This window comes from Etheostoma cragini, chromosome 10 (genome assembly GCF_013103735.1).
Source record: "Etheostoma cragini isolate CJK2018 chromosome 10, CSU_Ecrag_1.0, whole genome shotgun sequence".
Taxonomy (NCBI): Eukaryota; Metazoa; Chordata; class Actinopteri; order Perciformes; family Percidae; genus Etheostoma; species Etheostoma cragini.
Window position 1 is genome coordinate 22,107,257 of NC_048416.1, and position 23,688 is coordinate 22,130,944.

General features: G+C 40.2%; 3 protein-coding genes across 12 annotated transcripts in view; all 3 read right to left on the reverse strand.

Annotated features, from left to right (window-relative positions):
• Positions 1-795: 795 nt before the first annotated feature.
• Positions 796-3,670, reverse strand: LOC117951916 (extensin-like). Of its 2 annotated transcripts, none has more exons than XM_034883902.1 (5): positions 3,547-3,670; positions 3,073-3,136; positions 2,935-2,979; positions 2,677-2,837; positions 796-1,815 (listed from the first exon to the last, which is right to left on the reverse strand). In XM_034883902.1, the coding sequence occupies exons 2-5, from the start codon at positions 3,125-3,127 to the stop codon at positions 1,021-1,023; spliced, it is 1,056 nt and encodes a 351-aa protein (XP_034739793.1). In that variant the 5' UTR covers positions 3,128-3,136; positions 3,547-3,670; the 3' UTR covers positions 796-1,020. The 2 variants fall into 2 exon arrangements, with proteins under 2 accessions (XP_034739793.1, XP_034739794.1); XM_034883903.1 differs by having other exon boundaries at positions 3,073-3,139; positions 3,547-3,661.
• Positions 3,671-4,556: 886 nt separating this feature from the next.
• Positions 4,557-14,421, reverse strand: mcm7 (minichromosome maintenance complex component 7). 2 transcript variants are annotated; one of them, XM_034883892.1, is made up of 15 exons: positions 14,154-14,421; positions 11,533-11,612; positions 10,359-10,523; positions 10,035-10,159; positions 9,697-9,877; positions 9,468-9,605; positions 9,214-9,363; positions 8,964-9,078; positions 8,701-8,832; positions 8,333-8,416; positions 7,800-8,011; positions 7,450-7,715; positions 7,148-7,316; positions 5,866-5,975; positions 4,557-5,182 (listed from the first exon to the last, which is right to left on the reverse strand). In XM_034883892.1, exons 1-15 carry the CDS (start codon positions 14,182-14,184, stop codon positions 4,957-4,959), a joined length of 2,184 nt encoding a protein of 727 aa, XP_034739783.1. In that variant the 5' UTR covers positions 14,185-14,421; the 3' UTR covers positions 4,557-4,956. The 2 variants fall into 2 exon arrangements, with proteins under 2 accessions (XP_034739783.1, XP_034739784.1); XM_034883893.1 differs by lacking the exon at positions 14,154-14,421 and adding an exon at positions 12,089-12,206 and having other exon boundaries at positions 4,929-5,182.
• A 548-nt stretch (positions 14,422-14,969) lies between these two features.
• LOC117951909 (cohesin subunit SA-1) overlaps positions 14,970-23,688 on the reverse strand; it is a 20,102-nt gene continuing 11,383 nt past the window's right edge. For 5 of the 8 annotated variants that reach the window (XM_034883888.1, XM_034883885.1, XM_034883886.1 and 2 more), the window contains exons 21-32: positions 23,250-23,330; positions 21,271-21,363; positions 20,847-21,015; positions 20,210-20,343; positions 19,659-19,760; positions 18,426-18,559; positions 18,063-18,185; positions 17,395-17,570; positions 16,876-17,059; positions 16,427-16,528; positions 16,185-16,278; positions 15,672-15,722 (exon numbers count right to left, since the gene is read on the reverse strand). In XM_034883888.1, the coding sequence (XP_034739779.1) occupies positions 15,672-15,722; positions 16,185-16,278; positions 16,427-16,528; positions 16,876-17,059; positions 17,395-17,570; positions 18,063-18,185; positions 18,426-18,559; positions 19,659-19,760; positions 20,210-20,343; positions 20,847-21,015; positions 21,271-21,363; positions 23,250-23,330 (1,443 nt within the window). Of the gene's footprint in view, positions 15,723-16,184; positions 16,279-16,426; positions 16,529-16,875; positions 17,060-17,394; positions 17,571-18,062; positions 18,186-18,425; positions 18,560-19,658; positions 19,761-20,209; positions 20,344-20,846; positions 21,016-21,270; positions 21,364-23,249; positions 23,331-23,688 lie in introns of all 8 variants that reach the window. The other 3 variants (XM_034883891.1, XM_034883890.1, XM_034883883.1) reach the window with 1 other exon arrangement.

Consider the following 23,688-nt stretch of genomic DNA (forward strand, 5'->3'; position numbering starts at 1 on the left):
TGTTTTGTGTAGCTTTGTATGTATTACTGGTTAGCTAAAAAGCAGTTTGCCATTTTTTAAAGGGTATCTAAAAGCAATTAACACTAGTCAGTATGGGATACTGTGTACTGAATCCTTCAACTCTGTCTTGGGAATGCACAGAGGGGAAATTAATCCACTGCACATGAGCGTTACATTAATTTACCCTGTTTTTTTCATGTTTCTGTATGTTATAAATTATCTGCTGATGTTTTTAATGTGACTTTGACTCCTCTACATTCTAAGCTGTAAAAGAGAAGATATTATGGTAACTACAAAACACACAGCTCATTAAAAAAATGTCAGACTTTGTAATGAACCTGTGAAAGTTAGCTATGTGTAGCTGCAGGTTTATTGTCAGGAGTGTTTGCAGTTAGCTCGTCTTTTGAAGATGTGTTCCTGCTGTTCAACTGCCTACGGAGGTTTGAACATACGTGGCAGGAAAAGAGGGGTAGAGGAAATTATAGCTCCAGAGCCATGGGTCTTACAGGAGTCTGCATTTTTATGGCTATTAAATGTACAGCAGAACCAGACCTAATGACCTTGCCCCAAGCCTAGTTGGCACTTCTACTTCCCTCATCTGCTTTTACATGCCATGTGGCACTAGGAGGAGCAAACATGTTCTTTCCTTTCTGTTTCTTGCATCTTTTTAAAAAGTATATTCAAAGCCAAAATACTATTGATTCACTTATGAGAAAACGTTTTGTGACACTTTATTATCTCATTACATCAAAAATAATTTGCATTACATGCTTGTGTGGACTGAAAATAGATTTGTTACTTATAAACAGTGATGGTAAATACATTAACAGTTATCAATGTAGTAAGGTTTAAACAAATACTGCAACTTTTCATTGCTTTAGTACAGATTGTATTCCATGTATTCGCATTTGCAAGATGTTCAAATCTCTCAAAATATGAAAATGTTCAACTTAGATGTTTTCAATCAGTCTGTTTTATTTTAAGTAAAAACACCTTTCATCCAACACATCCTGGATGTTTTTACTGACTGTGGCCTGACTCTGCAGGCTCGTCGGCAGCAGCAGCCGGCTGTGGGTACTGGAAGCGGGCTGGGTCATACAGATCATCCCTGGGGTTGTAGGGCATGGGGTAGTAGTAAGGGTAAGGGTAGAGGCCTACTTTCTTCTCAATGGGAGCAGGGGGAGCTGGCTGCTCCAGCGGTTCGTCTTTCTTTTCCTCCTCCACAGGAGGGGGCGGTGGTGGTGGTGGGGGGACCACGATCTTCCCCTTAACGGGCCTGGGTGGGTGGTCAATCAGGCAGTCGGGGTCCCAGTAGGGGTCACAGTCATACTCCATACTCTTGAAGGTGCGGATGGGGGCTGGGAGAGACTTCTTGACGAGGACAGGTGGAGGTGGGGCGGACTTCTTTGGTGGAGGGGGAGGAGGTTGGGGCACTGCGACTGGAGCTGGAACTTTCTGGGGGGTGCAGTGGGGGTGGTAGCGGGGGTCGCAGAGCACAGGCACAGAGCCGGTGGGCAGGTAGACGATGTGAGGCTTACAGAGGGGGTCTTTCTTGTTGCAGAGGTAGAGTACGTCAGCCTGGGAAATGGCGGGAGCGGGAGGAAGAGGAGGAGGGGTTGCTTGGGGCTCTGTGGGCTTTTGGCCCCCTTTCATTGGGGGAGGAGGAGCAACTTTGCAATTCTTGTCTGTAGCGGGGTCACACATGATCATCGGCACTCCCAATTTGCTCTGGAAATAGGAAGCGTCGGGGCCATAGGTGTGCTCCAGGTACCTCATCTGCTGGTAGAGCATCCTCAGCTTGTCAATCTCATAGAGCTGAGTGGTGGGAGGGGAAAACATGGAAAAGATTAAGAACTTAAAATACTTGAAAAATTAAGGAATTAATTATTGACTTTTAATAATAAGGATAAATGAATGGAGAGCATATGTATTATTTCTATGTGAATTTGGATAAGTCAGTACTTAAAGCCATCAACCCAGAATGTTATATGAACCGCTATTTTATGACTTAAATTCAAGAAAGGTGGGTCTGCAGACTGTACACAGCAAAATGGAGATTACCATCGAGGTAGTGCGGGGAATAAAATATCAAGATTATGCTGATCAATCAATAATATTCCTGGTTTGAGTCCAGTAACATTTCATCCCCCAACTCTCTTCCATCATTTCCCGTAAAGTCTCTACTGTTGTCTCCTACTCACACACACACACACACACACACACACACACACAAACACACTTTCCATACCCCAAAAAGCACTAAGGAAGTGACCAAAAGTGCAGTAGGGTCCTCAAGACAAAAAGATTCTTACACCGTAGACAGTGACTAACACGGACACAAAAACAATTTACTGGGATGTGAAAATGTTTTGCTTCATAGCATAAACCCAAAAGTCAAATAAGTTTCGGATAATATTTCAAGAACTTTCCGAGGCATTTAAAAATGTTGGGACAAAATCATCTTTTTGTAGATAGTGACTTTAAAGAATCACTGGACTCATGCAGTGTGGATTCTATTTTGTTGTTAATTTTTGCTTTTATAATTGTTCTGCAAGTCATACTACCAGAGTAAGCCATTTGAATCTTAATGGAGTCTCCAAAAGTAAGAATCTTATAAAAATAAGCAAACTTATCCTTTCCCAAAGTATCATATCTTTACAGGCAATGCGTATTTACCCCCTCGGTGTGTCCGATGCTGCTGTAGTAGCGGTAGTAAGCCTGGAAGTCTGGGTTTCCTCTGTACCACCTGGGGTCCACATTACGCTTCGGTCTGGAGTGACTCAGAAAGCCATTTGCTTTCTCTGAGTCAATTCCAACATCACTGACGGGTACCAGCTCTGTTAACATAGGGGATGAAGCTCAGTCCCTTAAAGATGAAAAACTGCTTAACAGTTATTTCACTTTATTCTGAAGTTATATAAGATCTGCACTTACCTTCCTGCTTGATGGAGTTTAACAAAGATTTCGCCTCCAACAAGCCTGAAAGAGGAGACACACCATTTGATGGATGTTGATTAGTATGTTTTTGATACATTTTTGTTGAAGCAGTTGAACAAAAGAGTCAGAACTGACCTGGGAGCAACATCAGACAGCAGAGTGCCCCCAACGACCACAATGAAGAAATCATCTCGAACCCCTGCTTCATGGCACAGATTAGGATCATTTAGGGAAAAAAGGACAGTGCTCACCAAATCATTATTTGACTATTTTAAAATATAATTTGTAATCTTCATAAAACAAACTTTAAAAACAAAATTAAAAAACAAAATCACATTAGATTTTATTACTAAAATTGAAGCCCCCCAGAATAGAAATGTATAATAGATTAGGAAAACGTTTCTCAAGGTGGTTTAACATCAAAAGAAAAACTTCACATCCAGGTAAACCTCTTGTCCTACTTGGGTTCGAAATACACCCTGATCATTATGAAATATAACACAAAGCAGTTCCAGGCAATGACTTCATACCATTGAAATTAAATAAAAGGCAGTTTAGAACCAGCACTTTTAATGCCTAATGACAAACACTGTCCCATGTTTTACTCACCAGGAAGCGGTCTTCTCTGCACTACCAGGGCCAAGTGGGTTAAATACAGATCTCTATGTCTGACCCCCTGACACATTATCTCCTGTCCAATAGGACTACACCAACTTTGACACAAAAATCTAGTCTCCACCTCTCTTTTAATACTTTAATATGGGGGCTTTGGCGCCAATAAGGAATGAACAGCTCCAGCTGTTTCAGAAGCAAAGCCATAAAGAGAACAGACTTCAAATGGAAACTCCCCATTAAGTCTGTAAGGAAAGCATCACCTGCTGGGAGAACTGCAACTGTGGAGGAAAATGCTGCCTACAAACACAATAAAAGACGGTAAAAATCATGGATGATGACTCGCACATTCTTTAATATGTGTATGTATATAAACATATATAAAGAGAGTTGTTAAAGATTTCTAAAAAAGGCTGTCTGTTACAAAAGCCTGTCATTTTTCAGACACCTGCTTTTTTTGCAACAGTATCTTTTTAATCAACAATTTTTCTGATTTCCAGTACATAGCTACTGCATATTAAATGTTAAGATTTCCAGCTTGTCTTATGAGACAATAAACTAAACATCTTCAGGTTTTAGACTGTCAGACAAAACTAGCTATTTGAAGCAAAAAACATTGTACAGGACCTTGAAACAGGCATGTTCAAGCAAGCTCGACATTCCTTTATAGACTAAATAATTAATCAGGAAACAATCCTAAAATAAATGAGAATATCTTTGCAACCTTAAACCACAAACAAATGTTTAACGATATAACCTTGGGCTTTAAGGAAATTGACATTTCAAAAATTCAAAGCCTAACCAATAATGAATATAATGGTTGGGTTCAGCACTGTATCTTTGCATGTTTTATGAGCAACACATGTTAAGGATGTATTGAAAGCAGCAATTATGTCGAGCTTGCTGCACCAGAAACAAACCAGGTGTTCAGAGGCGACTGTAACCCACTCCCAACTTTCTGCATCCCATATCATTGTACACTTGCACAATCAACCACAAAAATCTTGGTATTGAACCATCAATTTATTATAACTATCCGTCACAATACGAGGCTCAATGTTAATTTGCCTGACAGTGTGTAAAATATACAGAAATGCTCAGTGTCAAAAACAAGTTTTGAAGCTCTAAATTGCAGATACTACAAGAGCCCAACTTCTGACATACATATTTACAAGAGATATACTGGTGAACAGGAATATTAACATAAAAACAAGATGGATTTCCAACAGCAGAGATTCTTGCAAAATGGTGACGCTCAAAAAAAAAAAGGTTCGGCTTGACTTCTGTTACAAAATGGTGAACGAGGAAAAATGCAGACCCACAATAGAAGTCTGTAGAAAGCACACAATGAGTTTTCCCCTCGGGTGGCTGAAACACAGCGTGGATAAAGACATGTCCCATGTTTCTTCAGACAAAGGTGATGCGGCTGCGAGCCTGGTTGACCTGCCACACATTCAGCTCCTCATATTCCTCCAACGCCTCCTGGAACTGGTCAGGGGTGAAGCCGCGAGAGATGCAACGCTGCTCCGCTTCAGCCATGCGAACCACCCCACCGGCTCCACCGCGGCCGGACACGCCCTCTGAGGAGAGCTCTCGCACCAGAGAAAAGATGACGTCGGCTGGACGCTGTGTCCTGTACAGAAAGAATCAAGAGTTGATTTGACCTCAGAACACCTTTCATGTTATTTGCCTTTTGTTGCACTGATGTTGAGTTGAAGGTCAGTTAAGTGTTTAAAACAGAACCTGTAAAGTGTGACTTTTTTAAAAGAGTAGTTTGACACTTTGGAAAATGTTTCAGTTTCTTGCAGAGAATTAAATGAGATATGATACTCTCATGCCTTCTGGCACATAACCCTCATAAAACCTTTTCTTCTTTTTTCTGCTTTATGCTAAGCTGACCATCTGTCTCCAGCTTTAATCTCAAAATGCATGTGCATGAATTCTGTCCAACTTTCAGCAGATAAACAATTTGTATAACTACCTGACATTGTACATTATAACTTCCAAGAGACTTTTAATAACATCACCCCTTCTCATACACAAACAGTTTATGAGAAGGAGTGTGAAAACATCACTATTCTTGACGCCTGTGTCAGTGAACATGCTTTCATGTTCATATAGCGCCATAAAAATCCAGAGACTTTACAGCTTCCTCAAGATAGGAGGCTTATAAGAAACTTGTAAAAAAAAAAAAAAAAAAAAAAAAAAAAAAAAAAAAAAAAGGGGGGGATTCTGGGTTGGACGACATCCGGTCACTCATGTTACATGGAGTTGGAGCTAAACAGATGCCAGCGTTAAAAAAGCATTAACACTAACCTTGTGGTGCTGGACTTGTCAGCTTGCAGTGAATCCTTTGACATCTCCATCAGTCTCATTGCCTCATTGACATCTTCCTTCTCCACGGTCTCCATCATGCGAAGGCGAGCCTGCAGTGACGCGACAAAAAGGAATGAGTGGGGATTGAGACAGAAATAAAATCTAGTATATGTGTAGTATAGCGGAAATTGTGTTTGACAGCAGATTTGTCTTGATAAAGAAAGCTGCGCTGTGCCGGCACTGTCAGACCGAGACAAGTGCAATGCCCTCTGGGATGGCCGGCAATTGCCCAAGTCTCCGCCTCTCAACACCAGCTAGTCTCTCACAGGTTGAAAAACACAAAAAAAACAAAAAAGCTAAAAAGAAAAGCTAACACTATAAAGATTAAATTGTTTTCATTTATTTTTTATGTAGAACATTTATTGGTGACGGTTCTGGCCATGGTCAGTTTTGCATGGGTTTGCACAGCTGCTCCTAACGAACACAGGCTGACTGCCCACCCTGCAAAGCTGGCCATGATCAGACAAACCTTTTCCTGCAGCTCACTCATGAGGAATATCCAGATATAACATCTGCAGCACCTGAACAAACAAAGTCCCATCATTGTGCAGCACATAAAATACATTCAAGTGGTTTCTTTCACACAGGGATCGTTGCAGTTGGCCCCCTTGTGGACATCTGTGTGCAGGACATTACCAACCTGTGTGCCTGAAGTGCTGGTTTTGCAGTAGGTGGATGACTGCTACCTGCACAAACAGCACTTTTGACACCCAGAGGCTGACACAAGACAATTCAGGAAACAACTTTCTTTTCGTGCCTTTTCGGGAGGCCAAAAACCAAATACATGGTTATAAATACATGCATTTATCTGACTTGCTATTGCTGAGTCATGATGACAATGACCCCGGTGTTTGGCAGACTGGAGATTTTCTGTCCAGCATAGGAAAGAAGTGCTTACACTGCGGTAGGCCATGTTACCATCACTACCTGCACTGTAAGCACTTTATCGCACACTGGACTATTGATGAAGACACAAGGATGATCATCACACTCTACGTAAATCCATTAACTTCACAATAATTTTAACAAAATTGTAGCCCCATAATTTTATATAGCACCGTTTTAAATTTAACATTATGCCAGTCATGACTGTAATGTTTATAAAGATAAAACTCAAAGTTTTTTGTATGTCTGAAATTCTACACCTGCTTTTCAGTTATTGCAAGCGGCCTATGAAAGTTTCCTACCACCTACAGCGCTACAGATGAGATGTAGTTCTCACCAGGGCAGTGGACAGTCGGAGGATGGAGAGGAGGGTACGTGCGGAGGTGAAGGTGGTGTCTTTGCTGACTCTAGCCTCTTTCCTCATCTCTACATAAGCAGCAGTGATGTAATCAGCCAGCGACTCTGGCACCACAGGCTGCCGCTTCTTACACACAGCGATGTAACGCCTGAAGGGATTCACATTTCATATTTCTGTTAAATACTGCCTAGTTGGTAGGTAGGTTTGACGTACTGTTAAAAGACAAAGAAAAGAGTGGAAAGGTTCAACAAAACATTTTGAAATGTAATGCAGATCATCACCTCATCAGCTTCATATCGATGGGGGTGAAGTGAGTGGGCGGCTGGTGGCAGTGCTGGTGCACGTAGGTGATGTGCTGAGCCAGACGCAGGTCGGCGTCGGCATCCGGCTTGTCCTGGATCAGCCAAAGCAGGTCAAAACGGGAGAGCAGAGCAGCTGGGAGCTGAATGTTCTGCTCAAGGCTCTTCCGAGGATTATAACGGCCATAGGCGGGGTTGGCTGCTGCTAGAATAGAGCAACGAGCGTTAAGGGACGTCATGATGCCGGCCTGGAAAGCAAAAAACATTGCTTGAGATGTGAAACAAGATAGATATATTTCAGCTAATTACGTCACCAGGGTTGTTCCGTTTACCTTAGCAATTGAGATGGTCTGCTGCTCCATCACCTCGTGGATGGCTGTGCGGTCAGCGTCAGCCATCTTGTCAAACTCGTCGATGCAGCAGACGCCCAGGTCGGCTAGCACCAAGGCTCCACCTTCCAGGGTCATTTCTCCAGTTACGGGGTCACGCATCACCGCTGCAGTCAGACCAACGCCAGATGAACCGCGACCTGTTGTGTACTGGCCTGAAGACCAGAAAGGGGGCATTAGAAAGTGAGTAAACCAGGGTGAAATGGCAGGGGCGTGCATTTTATTTCTAAGACATTCAGACACTGGTATTAGCTTGTCATTTAAAGCGGGGAGTAGAATGATCAGAAAGCCACAAAGTAGGCAAAACTAAAATGTCCCAAAACAAATAACAGCCTTTAGTCTTTCTGCAGTCAGACAATCACATCAAAAGTTAATATTTTACCATGTAAACCCTATTTAGTAATGAAAATTGCTTACTGGATAAAATATTAACCCAGATAGAGGAATTTTACTCCAACAAACAGTTCTGCACTCACTTCGAGGAGCCAGGCGGTCAATGTAGGACAACAGCTGGGACTTGGCAACTCCTGGGTCTCCCATTAGGCAGATGTTTATGTTGCCTTAAGGGAAAAGAGTCAAAACAGGAAAAGTGTTGCAGTTATTACAAAATTTCATTTTTTAATAATGCTTTACACATACCGATCGGTGATATGCACAAAATTAACGTGAACAACCTAACCTTAACAAGAACATATGTTCCAGGGGATGCAATCATAAGCATTCTTTTTGTATTGTTGAGTTAGGATTTGCTACTGGGACAACTTGAATTTACGTCTGTGGTAAACAGTTCCAGTTGATTGGCCATGGTTTAGTAAGAGACTAAGAGGCTTCTATTGTTGCTCACCTCTGATTTTCATGCCTTTAGGTGCCTGTTGCACCCCTCCCACCAGCAGCAGCAGCAGCGCTTTCTTTACATCTTCATGTCCATAGATCTCTGGTGCTATTGAGCCTGCCAGTTTTTCATAAAATCCTTCCTCTGTAACAGATAATAGAATCACTTCAGTTGCAAATATGGTGAGAAAATTGAATTATCAGTATAGTCAAGTTTTGGAATTAGTACTTGTTACTACGGTCACTTTTATTGAAGTCAAGCCACCACACGCAAACCTGTGATGCCGCGCAGCTCCTCATCGGTCAGATCCTCATTACCAAGCTCATCGTCCTCAGACTTATTCATGAGTGTAATGCTATGTGCCTCCAAGAAAGTTTCGGACAGAAGACCCTGTTATTACCAAAAAAAGAGAGAGGAAAAAAAGAATTCAGGATGGTGTGCATTGCTGGCCAAAGGACAGCAAAATACACATCCCTTTGTGGGATAAAACAGACAAAGCCCAAATTCAAGTAAAGAGCTACATACCTGAGTAGCTTGTTTGAAGCCTGTGCGCAGAAGAGGGAGAAAGACTCCGGTGATTGCTACATGGTCTCCTGGCTGGGCAAGACGTGTGTTTTCTCCGCGGGCATAAACAGACATGCTCCTTGGAATATTTCCAACGGGTACCTGGTCACTCTGTGGAACAACAGACGAATCTTATGAAAAATTAGAAACTTGCTAAAATAACAACAATACAATACACGGCAACAGCGCGTGAGCATTTCATTGCATTTCCTTACATGTTCCTGAATACGCAGCTCCTGGAACTTGACAAATTTGGAGCCTCTGGTCTGCAGGTAGAGTCGACCTCCAGATTTGTTGGTGACACACTCTTGGCTGGGACACATCACAAGGGGCATGAAGGTGGGAGACTGGATCTATAGGACAAAAATGACTTATGAGAGACACCTGATGAATGTATGCATGGTCAAAGGATGTAAATGATCAGAGGACTAAAATCAGTCTTACTGGTTGATAGGTCTCAGCACCACACTGGTCACATGTGTACGTAGCGACAGCCATCATTGGTTTGACCTCAGTTGCCCGGGTCACTATGCCCCGAACCGTCACCAGATTCCCAATGCTGTCCGCTCGTACATCACGCACCACTTTGGGTTTCGCGGTGGTGGGAGGCTTAAAGTACAGCTCACTGCGGACAGAGGATAAAAGTTCATAAGAAAGATGCTCAAATGTAAATACGTACACATAATTTGCTAGAATATAACCGTTTAAATAAAAAAAGACTACCACTTCCGTTAAGTACTAACTAAAGTGTATTAATATAAATACAATCTGACACAACTTACAATCTCCTCATGAGTTCAGGGGGGTATTGGTTTCGAGGGTCTCGGGTGTCTGCAGGGTCACGTCCCCTCTGTTCCATCATCAGCCTGTGCTCAATGTATACGTCCAAAGAATCTTTGGCCACAATCTGGATAAAAACATAGGCATTTATGCATTTTCATAAACCGTTTTTTGAAAGATACATTGGTATTATGAACCATTAAAAAAAAAAAAAAAGACTATACAGTATATATTGTGACTTGATTGTTGTACTGTCCAAACTGATCCAATCCAAATGCTTTAAACATTTAAAAACTACACAGGATCAAGTGTGCATTCACACGCACATCTCTTTCTTTGTACTCTGGCAGCAGCTCGTGGACGGCGTCAGCAAGCAGGCCTGTGTAGCGCTTGGCATTCTCAACGATGCTCTCAACCAGCTCGGGGTCTTCCTCTGCCACATCGTCCAGCTCCACATAGAAAGACACCTGCTCCCTGTGGGCCAGCGCCACCTATGCACACAGACAAGTAATCAGAAGATCCTCTTAATTACACGACCCTGTCTGCACAAATACTACTCAATAACAGTGACACCTCAACACTTTCACAAACTAAGGCAGCTGTGACAGATACACATTTATAATGTGGTAAAACCTGGCCTATACATTTTATCATCAGTGACAACATTTTTTTATACCGTATTAAGCAATTATTTTTAAAAACATTAAGGCAACACATATCTTAGGAGTTGCTAGATTTAAGCAATCTGAAAACCCTTCAACCATTTGTCTGAACCCTATCTATATCACTGATGTTCCACTTCTGGGATTGCTCCGGTGCAAATTCCACTGGATGCATGCATTTTCCATTTCCTTACATTTTTGTGTGTTGGAATTTTAAATTCGGTGGAGTAATGAGGACTATTGTTGACTGCTCCTCAGATCTCTGCAGGGTAAATTGAGACAGCTACCTAGCCTGTCCATCCAATCTAAGTTCTCTCTCGCACAACTTTTGCAGTGGCTCTTTGCAGAGTCTAGCTCCACCCATGACAATTCTGATTGGTTTAAAGGAATGTCATTAAACCAGAGCAGGCATTCCTTGTATGCCCAAATGCTATGTGGAGTAGCCAGACCCTCCTTCAGCCTGCTTTGGAGGGTCTGGCAAAGCAAGACTAGTCTGAACCAGTCCAGAAATAGCTTATTCACCCTTACACCACATGGGTGCCCCAAGTTGCCATTTAATAAAAAATAAAACTGTCCAAAAAAAGAGATAAGGAACCAATTTAGGCGTTTCAACCTAGTTTAGCTAATTAAGAAATTACTATTTGAGAGGACAATGAGTAGCTAGTTGTAAAATGTTAATTGGTTAATCAATTTTTAATTGAACACTTATCAGTACTTACTTCTCTACCTAATTTATTCTGGTTAGTATGATATATCAATGGCATCCCTCAGTCAACAACATTCCAAGTCAAGGCCACAACAGCAACCTCTGAAAGCTAAACTAATTAACTATACTCACAAGCTGAGCTCCATATTTGAACACCTTCTTCCCATGGTCATCCTCGGTGTAAAACTCCTGCAGAAACCTTTTGCATTTGTCTGCAAAAAAATTATTATATTATTTATACACACACAAAATATATATTTACATACACAAACACACACACCTCATTATTTATTGACGTTTAAATATCAAAGCTGCTTTGATTTTAAAAGCTTGATTAACAACATCACCACCAGTACTGCGACGACCCCCTTTGTTGAGCAACATGGCATCCTGTAATCTCGATGAGTCACTATTGCCTACAGTAGAGCACAAACTGCCCCTGGTGAAAATGAACCACATTCCCATCGAGTGTACATACAGTCATAGTTTGAGTAAAATAACCAACATTACCCAGCTTCGGGATAGGAATGTAAATACAATAACAGGCGCGCTCAGTTCCGTGTCCATTTTTTTTCTTTGAGAAAATATCCCTCACTTCTCGAAAGAGCCACAACTACTAAAGATATTTAATTCTACGTTACATGAAACGAAACTAGCCCTAGCGCGATAATTAAAATACTCCACTTACTTTGACGCTGTAGCAGAAAATATGCAGCTCTGGTTTATTATTTCTCTGTTTGAGGATGTTATTGTAAACAAAGCAGCACATGGCTTTTGTGCCTTGTCACTCAAGTATCCCTCCGCAACCACCTCCGCTCTTAGGAATAGTTCGGGCTGTTTACAAACCATGGCGAGCCATCTTTCAACGTAAGAGTTGTTAAACATAGAGCCCATCAACATTAGCCATCGTTCTTAACATAAATCACTAACCAGTAAGATGTTGCTAACTTTAATGTTTAAACCTGAAGGTTTCTGCCGGTTGATACACTCCATTTAAAACTTCCAACTAAACAGTTAAGTTGTTGTGATGCAGCTATATTGTATTCAGATTGGAAGATGACTCAGGTATTGTTAAAGCTGTAATCTCGAAGATTGTCGTTGAAGTAAATATCGGCTAACTCATTGTCGCAGGAGGCACACAATGTGACAGAGTTTATGGCCCACTGATGAAGGTATTGAATTATTATTAAATTTGCAGCATTATAAAAAAATTGGTATCTTCCGGTATTCTTTTTTTTGCATTGTATCCAAATAAAGCAAAAAATGGAAGAGCAGACAATTCTGAAAACTTGATGCTCATACAACACTCAAGATCATAAAAGAATGAGATATACATCTATGCTACAGACTGCTAACTCTTTGTTTTCGCTCAAATACAAAATTCTACGTAGGCCTCTAAAATACTAAGTTTTTCTACTTGAAGCTAGAAGAAAGACATATGGCCCATGTACAGGCTGTTTATATAAAAAAATTAACTGGCATTATTAAACTTGTCAGAACATGGCACATAACTTGTCTAACTGACAAACCACAAGAGTTAGCTAGCATGCTAACGTATCATGGGTTGGAGAAGCTATCAGTTATTAAGTCTGTGTTTCCCCAAAGTGGAACCCGGAGAGTGATTATTTTTTCCCTAGCATGGCGAAGGCATGTCCCGCCCTACTATCCCTCTGATTGGCTTTCCTTAACCAACCCAACCGGAGCAGGTAACGCATACTAACCATCAGACTAGGAGTAGAATGCCTTCCCCGATCCTTCGCTATCCTAGGGTGGGGGGATGATGTCCGGGAACCCACAGCACAAAATGGAAATCACTTATTTTCGTGATAATCCCATCCATAAGTAACACAATTAAAGAATGTATGACTATTTTGGTCATGTTATAAACCATCTAAAATCCCATCAGATGTGGCCCCCCGGGACGAAATGTTGTCCGTGGTCTAATTTTCGTATATATGTCAACGTTCTGATAGCGTTTAATTGAACGTTATTGTGCCGTTTTACCATTAAGAAGCAAGGGAACCGCGTGACGTCAACAAGCTTTTGCAAAAGAACATAACATTTAATCCATCATGACGGTTCTAACAGCGTTCTGAGTAACTTTAAGGACATTTAGGTGCTTAATGTTACAATTTCTGATCATTTCCTTTAAAAAGGTTATTGAGTTTGTTTTGTGTGTTGAAATCGTAAAGATAAAAACATTAAAAGAGCAAAAAGGAGCATGGGATTTAAAATTATTAAAAATGAATGGTGCTCCGTCTTCAAGAGTAAAGTTATTGTTGGACATGTGGTTGAACAGTGGCGCCTGCTCCTTTGTTTAAACGGATCCATCCGGATCACTGTTAAGTTACAGGCTCAGGCTTAGAATGCTCAACTAGTTAAATTCAGACGTTTGTGCAACTTCAAACGTTACATCACCCCATGTCCTGGATTCCTTGAACTTTACAATAGACATACACACTTAGCTAGCTCCATGGATAATTTCCAGGGCCGTGGTCTAATAAATTTAAGCTAGCTCAGAGGGGAAACGAGGAGGTGAAGTTATCAGATGAACGACTGCATATTTTGTGACTTTACTGCACAAACGATTTAAAATGGTTTAGATTAGCGGATTTTATACACAATGCATTCGGTGATATAAATCAGTAACTAACGTGTCCAAAGAACATTTTATAGAACGTATTTACTTTAAAGTAAAGCAATTCAGACAAACCTGTTGCTATCGTGCAGTTATTGTGAAAGTTACACATTACCTTTCTCTGCTGCATAATCCTTACGAGCCATTGCTGCAGACGGTGACCCTTAGGTTAGATAACTTGATTCCAAAATTCTAAAAAGGTACCAACGGACCAAAATACAGTTTAAATTCACGGTTTGATCACTTCACTATCACCGAAGACTAGTATTCATTCACTTGCAGCTTGCGGTTCTTCCCCCCCCCAGGTCGCGGTGCAAGAAGTGGCGCGAGTCTGACGTCTGCAGCAGCCAATCGTGTCGCTTCTTTCTGTAGGGAGAGGCGGGCTTTCGTGGTGGCGCGAAAGTTGCTGACGATTGTGTGTCACATGATTCGAGCAACTTCCGCCCTGTTAGTCAGGAATGGCGCGAAAGACGATGATTGGATTTCGGACAACAGAATGACCCGAGACTGAACCCAAACAGTATAGACTGTAGTACTCAAATTACATTACACACGTCATGGTTAAAATACACAAAGCCCCCCCGACCCCACATGAAAATGTTTTTCCTACTAGGATATGTATGAATATGTAGGCAATTTACTCACATACACCGCTTTACAAATAAGATAAAGTAGGTGTTCATTAAACTTGAATACAAAGTTTGTTGTAAAAAGAATGATTGGTATGAACTTCTGCACTGTGTTATGTTGTTAATGTCCTAGCCTTACTTGAATGATACGGAAAAACAAGCATACATTATCAATTTTAAAATGATCTGTTTATTTAAAACCACCAACAACAGAATAAATGAATATGAGCAGCAGATTGTACACATACACATGTATTCTTGTCATTAATTATCTAATATATATATATATATATATATATATAAAAATTTTGTTTAGTTTTGTTTATTTTTCCTCAGCATTTTTAAATTTCTCTGCAATTTACCAACCCTCAGAATATTGTTCTCATTGTGTACTTCATTTCTTTAAAAAAAAAAAAAAACTTAATTTCATCAAATTTATGAAAAAAGGAGTTACCAATACAGTTTATTTTATTCTTATTTATTCTTCTTCTTTTTCAGGAATTTATTTGCATCACACTGTAATGTAATCTTATTAAATACAATTTTAGTGTTACTTTGCTCAATCAAGCATCTTTTAATTTACATTAAATTAACAAGTGACAAAAAAAAAAGCTGTCAACAACACCGAAAGATTTGAAACTAAATTTGAAATGTGGAACACAGGAAGAAAGACTTTCAGCTTGCTGCCAGCCAACAGGGATCTAACTGAACTTTAACACATTTCTTTTAAACATTTTGTGTTCAAAACAAACATTCCTAATTGTGAATGGCAAAAACCTTTGTCCCCAAACTTCATTATAATAATAATAATCATTTTGTCTCTCTTACCCTCCAACAAAATGAATGACTGAAATAGATCAGATAGGTGAACTCTGTAGAGGGTCATGTAGAAGAACATTTGGCCCTAATTAGACACTTAAACATACTGAAAACGCAGTAGTGTTAAAGAGATACATCAAAGAAAGAGAACTGCTGTTCCCCAAACCGTCCAGATCTCTGTGCCATCACTCAAACAGCTCATCAAGGACACTGGTGGAGGTGTGACGTGTGGATGGCTGCAGAGCATAAACAGGACAAAAAAGTGAGCTTGCCAGGAATGCAGTCTTTAATCTTTATTGACTTATTTTGTGGAAAAAGATTCACTATCCCAACTTTACATCTCAAATATATATATGTATTTGTACTCTGTTGTAACCCGGTTAAAACTAGATTTGCCGCCATAATGTACCATTAATTAGTCTTTTAACCAGCTCTACAAACCACAAATATTGTGCACTTTTCCAGGCATTAATTCAATTGTAGCTATGTTGATCTAGAGTAGCACAGCAGTAGGTTATTAGGGGCTACTTAGCCTGACTGCATGGACTTGAGACAATGCTGGAAATACCCACATTTATATCTATTATAGCCAAACATTTACAATTATGTTGACAAATATAGGATGTAAAGCTGACTTGTCAATCATAAGTATAGTATTCCTGTCTGTAAATGAGTGTAAATAATGTTTTTTTTTTTACCAGTGTATATGTAGATTCATGTTCAGAGTCACTCTCATAATCTTCAATCTCAGGCTCTTCTTTTTCTGCATCTTCGTCCTCAATCAAAGACAGCCTGAGGGAGCAAACATTGTTCATTGTGATGTTATTATTCTTAACTGATAATAGCTATCACAAAATGAGACAAATATTCACATTTTCTGAAAAATTAAAAACAATTCTGTTGTGAAACAGTTTGTATTCTGCTGTACAATCAGTCTTACAAGGTGAGGTGGGAGTTCAGGTCTTGCTGATCCAAAGTAGGGCCAGTCTGGCTGGAGGAGAGTTTGTATCGTTTGATGGGCTTTACCTTTCGTATTTGGGACCTGGTGAACAGCAGCAGATACACTTTAGCAGCCGTGAAGTCTCATGTTATTATAAGTTCAAGTTGGCTGGTAAAATGGTAATGGTCTTTCTATCTACATCTATTTGCAGACAAGTTATAACTGTATATAACTTTACTTCAACAGAAAAAGTCAATCAAAACAGAAATGTTTCTAGATATTTGATTTGGTTATAGCTCTTGAATATTTAACAAATCTGGCAACTTAATGTTCAAACGTACTTAACTCCGCGAGAGAGAGCGAGAGTGAATGTGGGTGAATGCAAAATGGGGGGGGGGGGGAAATGATGGTACAAACAGCAAACTTGTTGTTGATCAAACTCAACTTACTCTAAGGAGAAGTCATCCTCAGACAAGTCACTGCTGATATCAGGTGGTGTGGCACTGTTTTTTTGGGGGGCAAGCGGTTTGGCTGGCTGTCTCTGGGCAGTGGAGGTGAGGGCTGGCGTGTGCAGGCTGCTGTGGATACTGCTGGTTTCCAACCAGGATCCTCTGACTGTGCTGGCAGCTGAACCTGAAGTCAGACAGAAGTTATTAACTGTGACACTTTGTCGAATGTACAGGATGTGTTTTACAAACTACAGAGACAAATTAGTCAAAGAGTCACTTGGTTCTGCACCGTCCAATGAATTCACAAAGATGTTAACATTGACAAGGAGAGAAAAACGAAAAAAAACATTTAAACACAAAACATTCTCTGGTTTCAGCTGTCAAAATGTGACAATTTTCAAAATCATCATGAATAGATGAACATATTCAATAATAAACAAGAGAGCCCCTTTTTATGTATTACTGTTAACATGAGCTGTGAATCTATACACAACATTTTTTCTGTGAAATCCATCTCACCCTGAGCAGTGGTCCTCTTGCGTTTAGCTACAGGGGTACTATGTGTGGAGACGACATCAACTCCCTCTTGTTTTCTGGCTTTAGAAGAGGAGCGGCCCTCCAAGGAACGCTGATACAGTCTGACTGATGGCCAGGAGAGGGCAGCACTGGGACACTCTGATTTCACAAACTCAGCCCTAGGAGGGGATGACAGGGTGACAGAGAGATAAGGAGAAAAACAGAGAAAGCTTTAATATTTAGTGGTTCCACTTTTTTTTGAAGTTTCTGTAAATTATGAAGAGTCAAATTACAGTACAATTAACCAAAGTGAAATTTCAAGAATGAGCACATTATTTTCTGTGCTAGAAAAGCTTATTTATATCCACAAATCTGATTCAGTAGGCTTCTTGTATCATTAGCTTGTGGCCATTTGACAAGAAGATCTAACTTTCCTCTTTGAAGTGAAACATTTATTTTGCTTTGCGGTGATCCTGTAATGATGGCAGCAAACGTACTGAAATGTAACATGTAGGAATGAAATCTTCTGAACCACGAGCAGAAGATTCATGTAAAAGAGATGATATGACTTAATATGTTAAGACAATAGCATATTATGCTTAAATTGTTAAGTTAGTATTGATATCATAGTTGACTAAACACATTTGTGTGGATGAGTTTCGGTTTCTCACAGCTGAGTGCGGTCCTGTTGCAGCAACTTGAAACTGAACTCGCTGAGGACCTCCAAGAAGGTCACATTTGTGTGCGGCTCTTCTCCCTCCCGTGGTTCCCGAAATGCAAAACGTACACCGTCCCTAAGAGCAAACACAACGTAGATATAACAGTTTGAACATGAAAACGAAATTTATAAGACAGAATTAAAAGCTATAGTGTAAAAAAAATGTTATGTAAAAAACACTTTCAGCCACTGAGCTATGTCTGCCCATAAGAGCTGGAAAACTGCCCTCATGGCTTTGAGAAATCAAACTATATTAAAATCAAAAGGGCTGACGGGCCTGGTCTGAATGTGTTTGTCCCCCATTTATGTTACTTACATGTGCAGGGCCACCAGTGGTTTGCGGACACGATGAAGATCGATGCCAAAGCTCATGGCAAGCCTCTTGGCCAAGTCTCTAATCTCATCGAGATCCTGTCGGCTGTGGTCCTCCGTAAGCATCTCTGAGAACAGCTGAACACACACAAACATGACTTTACATAAACATGTTACGCAAAAGGCATGCTATTCAAACAGTTCTATATACATGAATGGGCTGTTAAAAAAATACTTTTTAGTAATTCAAGAAACACTGTATTGTGTAAATTAATATACTTTTTGCGGAATTATGTTTTATTCTCATTTACAAACATTTGAGGATGCACATGCGTTTAGTGGACAGATAACATTCTTGCAATTATATGATATGCTTGTATGTGGACATTTTCAGCTGAAATAGAGCAAAACAACTTAACAGTAAAATCCGCCTTTTAGATGTACATATGTGTGTAAAAAATATCCAAATAATTTCATTATACTGTTTACAAGCACATATTTAGTCTGGCTATCACCAGACCAAGCCAAGCTCAATAGACGGAGATTGAGCATTGGTCTGGGGAGTCTGCTCTGTATTTTCTCTGCACAAGAAGGGCCTAGTTCAAGTGACTCTGTACGCAATTGGAAAGTCCTGCAACCAATCAGACCAATGATCTAGGTGACGTAAAAGCGACAGCAGCATCAACTGGTTTGCTGTGCTTCGGTGGCATTTGGTGACCTCCGCTATGTTTAATGTAAACAAGAAGCTGCTTGGTTGCTTCTTTATCGTCATCGTGTTAAACCGCCAATAGCGCGCCAGGTAGATAAGCCAGTTTGTGATAGGTTCCCCCAAAATAGTGAACTGAACCAGAAGAATTAAACATGCAGGTTTCCAGATTGAGCTGCAGGGCTAGGGCTACATCTAGGTAGCAGTTTTTTTTCAGTGAAAAGATTTTCACTTATGTGTAAACACAACACACAAAATTTGAAAAAACATAAAATTATACAAAATAATTAACTGAACTAAAACATCAAAAGCTTTCACAATAAAAAAAACGGACAATCAAAAGATGTGATTAAAGTGAAAATATTTAGTAATATTACTTACTTACTTCAAAATTAATAACACATTTCAAACAAAAACATATACTGTTAACGTATTTCATGTATCAATTAAAGGTTAATTGGGATCACACTACAAGATGAAAACTCTCCTGAAAACGAGATGAAATAATTAGAGGCTGGTTATTTTTCACACCTGCTGCAGACTCAGACACACAGTCTTGGCGCTCTGAATGGGACTGATGAGCTTGCTCTTGCTTATAGTCTCTTTAATGATGTCGCCAAAGTCTTTAAAATACTGGATGAAACCGGAAAAGAAAACAATTACTTCAGTCATGATCATTAGTCGATTCAATTAACAGCATTGTCTAAACTTCTAAAAATGTACAATCCACCGTTCCAGTCATGTGTGCTTCTTTAAACCACAGTTCCCTGTGACTCATTCTCAGCACCACGCTGGTTCTGAAATAGATTTTCCCACCATCTTCCACTCTCCTACACATCCCCTCTATCTCTATATTTATTTGATATAAACTTGTTTCCTGTTTTCATAATCCAATTAATTTCTTCAAAGAATGACAAAACTGTTAATACAACAATTTCTGAACTCACCAATTGAACTATGACCACAATTTGCTTACATGTCCAGCCAACAGTGACACACAGCCAGTTGATGAATATGAGTGCTTATATGCGATGCTAATAAAAACTTAACAATCCCCTAAAGCCCTTCTCTTCGACTCCAACCTTGCTGTAGTGCTTGAAGATGTCGGTGGCGGCGCTGAGTTCCAGCACCCCGTAGAGGACCAGCTTGCAGTAGCCAGACAAGTGGTTGCGCCTCCTCTGGAGAAGATTTATCTTCATCTCCTCCTCACCTTCAACTAGTGAGGAGGAGAGCCAGGGTTGAGGAATGGGAAGGGAAAGATAAGCATGAGTGACAGTAACAGACTAATGTGAAAAATGTAGATGGGAGAGGCAAGGAGAGAAAACTTTGAGGTGTTGATAAGACACAGCAAAACAGAACATGTGATGGGAGACTGGCATTTGGCTTGGGAATTGGCAGTACATTGTGAAATACAGAAAAAAGAGGATTTGTAATAGCAGCATTCTAAAATTCTAAAAGCAAGACATCAAAAACCATGTCTGCAGGCATTAATGATGAGAGGGCCCTCCGGGAGAGCTTTGGCAGTGTTTAAATTGAGTTTTTTCCTTAAGACTACACATTCATGAGGACAAAAAAATCATTTTCTGAACATCATCATTCACTAGTTTAAAAAATTGAGAGGTTTGACATTGACTGTCTTGTGATTGCTTCTGGAAAGTACGAGGGTTCATGCAAACATAAAAAGGTGCTATTTTTTTCATTTGTTGTTTTTCAAAATACCATCGAGCTCAGCATCTTCACTTTCAGAGAATACGTAGTCCAGGAGGAAAGCAGCCATCTCAGAGCGCAGGGAATCCGACGGCAGATGGACCAACACTTGGAGGGCGGGTTCAAAGCGAGCTGAACTCGTACTGTACAAGAGCAGCAAGTCACACAATAGCTCAAATGCCTGTGAATGGGAATACACAAACTTTAATAGAATTTACAATAGCCGTAAATTAAAATTCAGATATACAAGTACGTCAAAGCTGTCAAAAAGGTTGTCAGCTTGCCAATAATTCTGTAGCTTGGTCAGTTTGTCTGAGGACTCTTTTTTTTTCATTGGGTGAAAAAAGGAACATTAATAATAAGCTAAAAAATGAGTTTTTAACTTGTAACAAAGCACTACCATATAGTCTTAGTTCACATATGGGACATTTCTTACTTGATCTCTGATCTCAGTCTGGTTCACAGATAGACACATTTGACAAACTCTGCAGAACGAACGCATCTCCTTCTTCAGACGGTTCAATTCCCCCTGGAGCAGATGGTGAAGGGGACAAAGGTACACATATCTCAGATATGATCATTAACGTTTTATGTTTTTTTTTTTTTTTAAGATAAATTTTTGGTCAGTTTTAGGCTTTTTTTTTTTTTAATAGGATAGCTGAAGGCATGAAAGGGGAGAGAGGGGGCAAATGGCATGCAGCAAAGGGCCGCAGGTTGGAGTCAAACCTGCAGCCCGTGCGTCGAGGAGTAAACCTCTATATATGGGCGTGCGCTCTACCAGGTGAGCTACCCAGCTGCCCCATGTTTTATATTTCTGTGTGTAGGACAAGAACAAACTATGATTACTCCAGCTATCCAAGTAAATTTTGACAATTTCTTTAAGATTTGCTCATTCAACAAGAGGGTCAAAGTATGGAGGTAAAACACAGCATCACCACCTTGGATACCAGTAGACAGAAAGATTACTTTATTAATCACAGCGGGAAATTCAGTAGGTTGAGGATTGACACCCTTCAAGGGATGGAAACCTATATTTTCTAATTTAAGTGCTCTCTCCCTGTTAATTTTACAATCCTGTTGCCAAAGTAGATTGGCATTTTGACATTTTTTCCTTCAGGATTTCTTTTAGCAGTGGGGGCAGGTCTGTCCGAACAACAACCATAGGGAAACCAAAGCCCAAATCTACAGACGATTTTCCATTTACATAATGTTACACTGACTCACTTACCTTTTTTAATGTTTCCAGATGTTTGGTATCAGGACGATGAGCTGACAGAACTGACAAGTTGTACGTTCTCCAATTAGAACGGACCCAACGCGTGACGTTTTTGGTGGGGCTGTTTGTTTAATAGTTGACTCGGATAAAAGTCAGCGTGTTGACAATAAACAACATCAACTGGACTGGCCCAATAACCTCTGAATAGTTCTACTTGTTTCAAATTGTAATGTGAGAAGCAGCCAACAGGGGGGTGCATTATGTCGGCAAGAAAAATTTAAAAAGCTACCGCAACTACCTTCTGCGTCTGCCCTAGTTCTGATACCGTGGTGGCAGGCATTTTAACATGGCAGGCCGCCACTACAAAATCAACAAATAATGATTAGCTACAAATAAAAGTCATCATTCCATTGCAGTTAATGACCTAACCTACAAGCACGCATAGAGGAGGAACCTCTATCTGACCTATGGTGCTATTAATACATAAAAACTGAAAAGAGATTGAAATAACTTAACACAAAGAATGGACTTGCATGTGTTACCTTTGGAACTCTACTTTAGGTAAACCCGCTCAATGGTGGTTTTTGCCTCTAACGTAGCCTTCAAGGCAGCTAACCCTAACCCTAAACACAACCATTCCACTGTCTGGAAGGAGAGGTTGGGGGCATAAAACACCAAATACCGGTAACCACACAAATGAATATAATAATGACGTGTTCAGTGTGTGTGACAAGAGTGAAAGAAAAACTGCAGAAAAGGTGAAAATGGGCTCAAGAACAAGCACGAGACTGACAGAACAAATACAAAAAGAGAAACAGTACGAAAAAGTGTGAACCAGTGTGAAATAAATGTCTAGTGTCATCATGGGCTTGGATGCGCACTAACAGATTGTTGTGTTAATTGCCTGCTGTCTGCGCAGCTGGTGAATTGTTGAACAACACAGACGAGAAGAGCTGCACAAATACACAGGAAGGCCACCAATATGGCCACTGTGAGTTGGCTGTCACGATATAGCCATCAAGGAAGTATTTGTCTTGCAAGCTGTGTTATCGTGCACAGGTAGGCTAGCACTTCCAGGAGCAAAGTGTGTCTATGACATTTCTTGATGTGTAAAAGACAGAGAGAAGTTCAAACTACTTCTCAACATCCAAAGAAGGATGAGTGCAGTTTTGGAGAAAATAAATGTAGTAGAGGAGCACCTCAGCTGGTGTGGAGTTGACTGCATTCACTTTGGCCCACATCAGGTAAAAGGCTGCACACTTCAGAGCCGACACCAGGAGCTGAAATTGTACAAAGGGTAAGTTAAAATCAGTTTTTGTAAGAGATTTCAGTGCAATGTGAAAAACACATTTTCCACGCAACTTTTCCAAGCAAATCCATGTCTACATTAGACGTCCATGTGGCAATACATACTATGAAATTGAAGTGCTGTCCTAGTAGTTGTATTTATGGTTATTCACTTTTAGGCACCCAGCCTTCAAAGTTGTCTGTCTACGTGATTTGAGCGCATACAGTCCCATTTTTTAAAATAATTTAACTACTTCTCTATTTACTAACTAATAATAACTACAGAAAATAACTTAAAGTGAAAATGTCCTCATTAAAATGATTGAACCTAGTTGCATTAAATTTAGCCCC